The following is a 3,220-nucleotide window of genomic DNA, read 5'->3' on the forward strand; positions in this document are numbered from 1 at the left end:
ACCTGCACAATCTCTTAAAGAGTACGTGGTAACTTTCTGTGCCGTGCTTGATACCCCTGAGTAGACCAAGGGGTGAGTCGCCTCTAAGGTTATCGTCGAACTGTATGTTGTTGAGGTTTTTGACGGTGATCCAGCGGAATATTGTCCGCGCCTTCTCCACGTCGCTGGCACAGCGCCCCACCAGCTGCCTCACCAGGTCAGTGAACGTCTTTTGGTCTTCTTGCGCCACCTAGAAAGGCATAGTAGTCGAAATCGGTACATTGTAAAAGTTTTGGCGCAAATTCTTATTGCGTAATTATTGACTTTATTTTGTTTATAATAATAAGTTTATATTTATAGCTTATCAAGTTTTCAGCTTTATTATTTTTGCAGAGCTGTGGTATTTTCACACGAGGTCTAATCAGCGAGGAAACGGATGTGGTATCGAGTTGTTCATGTGATTCAATATCCCTTGTCGAATTAATTTATTTGCTTATGTATTTCCTCTCATTTCATGGCCAATATAGTTTTTATTGCGATTAAAATTGGTTCAGACTGAAAATTTTCTGGACTGATACGTAAATAGAAAACTGGCAGTAGTTTTATTACCTGACTAGAGAATGTTATTGTTAAAATGCTTAGTTTGAGTTGACATTTCGAGTAACCCCTCTTGAAACAGCTTTTGGGGGATTGGTATTCTGGGCTACTTACCGATATCGCAATCTTGTCTACATCTGCGAACTCCGCCGGGTCTGTGTATATGTGGAACTTGGAGACAAGCGGGGGCTGCGGCGCGGGCGCACGGGCGGGGTAGGGTGGGGCCTCTTCACCGTCCACGTACAATGAGCTGGCCGCCATGTACTCTGACCGTCGCTCCTGGATGAGCTCCATCATTTCGTGGCTCTGCTTCTCCACTAGTGCCGCGGTCGCCGCTCTAAGAATAGATTATTTGGTCGCATTGATATGACACATTGGCGTATTAACACGTTCAATGCCACTATAATTTTGTTAAAAAAGGTTTAGGGCCGCTGACACTGAATTTAGGCAGAGTCCTACAATCGATTGTGTGTAAAAAAAAGATTAGTTTCTGTTTGTCTTACTTCCTATTTAAGTATAGGTACTATTACAATGTGGCATCTCACATAATAGTTTATCTATTTCGTATATATACAATCTTACCTTTCATGTTCTAACATCTTCCTCGTTAAGCTTTCTTTCTTCTTATCTCTTCGTAATGTCATGTTCTTTTCTAGATCTAATCTCTCCTGCTGATGACGCAGTGTAAGTGCTCCGATCTCCGAGTCCGGCCTTCTCTTTTTAACTTGCATTTCTTGTTGAAACCTTAATGTTAGCCGTTCCAATTCTCGTTCCCATTCGTCCTACAGAAAGTATTAATTTTAACACTGTGCTTATCTATGTCGTGTTCTTAAATATAAAAAAGGAAAGATGTCATTGATTTTTTCGGATTAGCTCAAAAATTACTGAACTCATTTTAACGAATTCTCGCATATTGATGCATCGTGTAAATGCAACAACATAATTATAAATATATCACAACGCAATGATATTGTACAAAACCGTGCCTTATGTTTTTTTAAACCGGTCCTTATGTGATATAGATGAAGTCTGGTCAAGGTCGACGCATATCAAGAACGTAACTAGACTTGTGATCACGTCATTTGAAACATTTTTCAATTTCTGAATGGTTATGATGGGTAAGAAATTTATGAACAGACTAGCTTTTGCCCGCGATTCCGTCCGCGTGGAAATGAAAAAAATATAAGTAGCCTATGTGTTCTTCTATACTATGCTCTACATCTATGCCAAATTTCATCGAGATCTTCAGCAGTGTAGGTTAAAAACCCTAACAAACATCCTTCCATCTAGATTCGCATTAATAATATTAGTAAGAAGTAAGATTACTGCATTTCTTATTCCGGAAGCTTTTACCAGTTGCATATTTTTATCTAAGGTTATTATAATTTAATAAATATTTCCACCAGTTGTGACACGTACTTTACACGGAGTTTCGAGGTTGCAGGTGGGACAATGTCAGTGTAGAAATATCACGAACCTCACCTTTAGCGTGATACTTTATAAAACATTTTCACGGTAATATTTCTCACAGCAATTTTAAATGTCGCGTGTATAATGATATCAAAAATTAGACAACGAAAGATACAGTTGTAAAACGTAGAAATAACTGGAGTTTTACAATTGATCTGCGTGATACGACGAAAAAATATATCCGTAGGGATTTCATAAGAGATTCTTTGTCTATTAACGATTGTTTAACAGCTATATGTAGATTCTAATTACTATTCTATTAAAATTGAATTGTTTGCGCACATATTTTGTATAAATAGTTTAAAACCTACTTGAATTTCATCTCGTATTCTTCTGTTTTCTTCTTCGCGATGCTTCGAGAACTTTCTGTACAAGTCGTCCTCCTCTTGCCGGTGCTTCATCTCAAGTTTGGTTTGTTCATCTCGATCCTGTGACATACAAAATTACGGATATTTGAAATATGACGAAGATGAAATTCATTTGTTGAAACGGCATACGATTTATCAACAAAACACCTGCTCGTGTTGTCGCCACCTTGCGGTTGAGTCAAAGAAAGTGAAACGATCGTTCGTTGACCCAAGTGCTTTTAGTCCTATTTAATATATGCGCTCCAAACAATGGTGGTATATGCAATGAGGTCAAATACGCGTGAGTGGGTATTACAAGAATTGATTAATGTTGGCGGTTTTGCTAAACTGTTTTATAAATAGAAAGTCAGTGTGTAGTTTTAGTAGTAGACTTATTTGCGAATAGTTGACGTTTTCAGTAAGACCTTTTTTTCCATTAGTCTTCTGACATAACTGTAAGTCGGTGCATGTTGAAGTTGTCGTAGAACAATGTATTGGCTAAAAATCCATCGTTGTATAGTCGAATTAAATAAACAAGCAATGCTCACTTTAACGTATATTAATGCAGAATTTTATTCATGTTTAATATTCAAGAGAATAACACAAAAATAACTTACGAATGTGTTAACTAACATGAAACAATAGTGTTTACATTGAACAAAATTATCGTTTCACAATATAATGCGCGTTTTATCTACAGTGAGGTCGCCCGCTTGACGAATTTGTTTTTATACTACTTAATCGTGTAGATAACGGATACGGCACTATAGTAGTCAGTTGCGAGGCAGCCGCTCGCCGACCGGCCGTCTTTCGTATCAATATTTACG

The 3,220-nt window shown here is 37.8% G+C and overlaps 1 protein-coding gene across 4 annotated transcripts in view; it reads right to left on the bottom strand.

The window, feature by feature from the left end:
- Positions 1 to 3,220, bottom strand: part of LOC106102391 (kyphoscoliosis peptidase) — a gene marked incomplete in the record, with an annotated part of 40,805 nt that overhangs the window by 3,551 nt on the left and 34,034 nt on the right. For all 4 annotated transcript variants that reach the window (XM_013281852.1, XM_013281850.1, XM_013281851.1 and 1 more), the window contains 4 exon segments: positions 3 to 229; positions 691 to 913; positions 1,159 to 1,358; positions 2,358 to 2,474. In XM_013281852.1, coding sequence (XP_013137306.1) covers positions 3 to 229; positions 691 to 913; positions 1,159 to 1,358; positions 2,358 to 2,474 — 767 coding nt within the window.

Source organism: Papilio polytes, unplaced genomic scaffold (genome assembly GCF_000836215.1).
Source record: "Papilio polytes unplaced genomic scaffold, Ppol_1.0 DF823923.1, whole genome shotgun sequence".
NCBI classification, from domain to species: Eukaryota; Metazoa; Arthropoda; class Insecta; order Lepidoptera; family Papilionidae; genus Papilio; species Papilio polytes.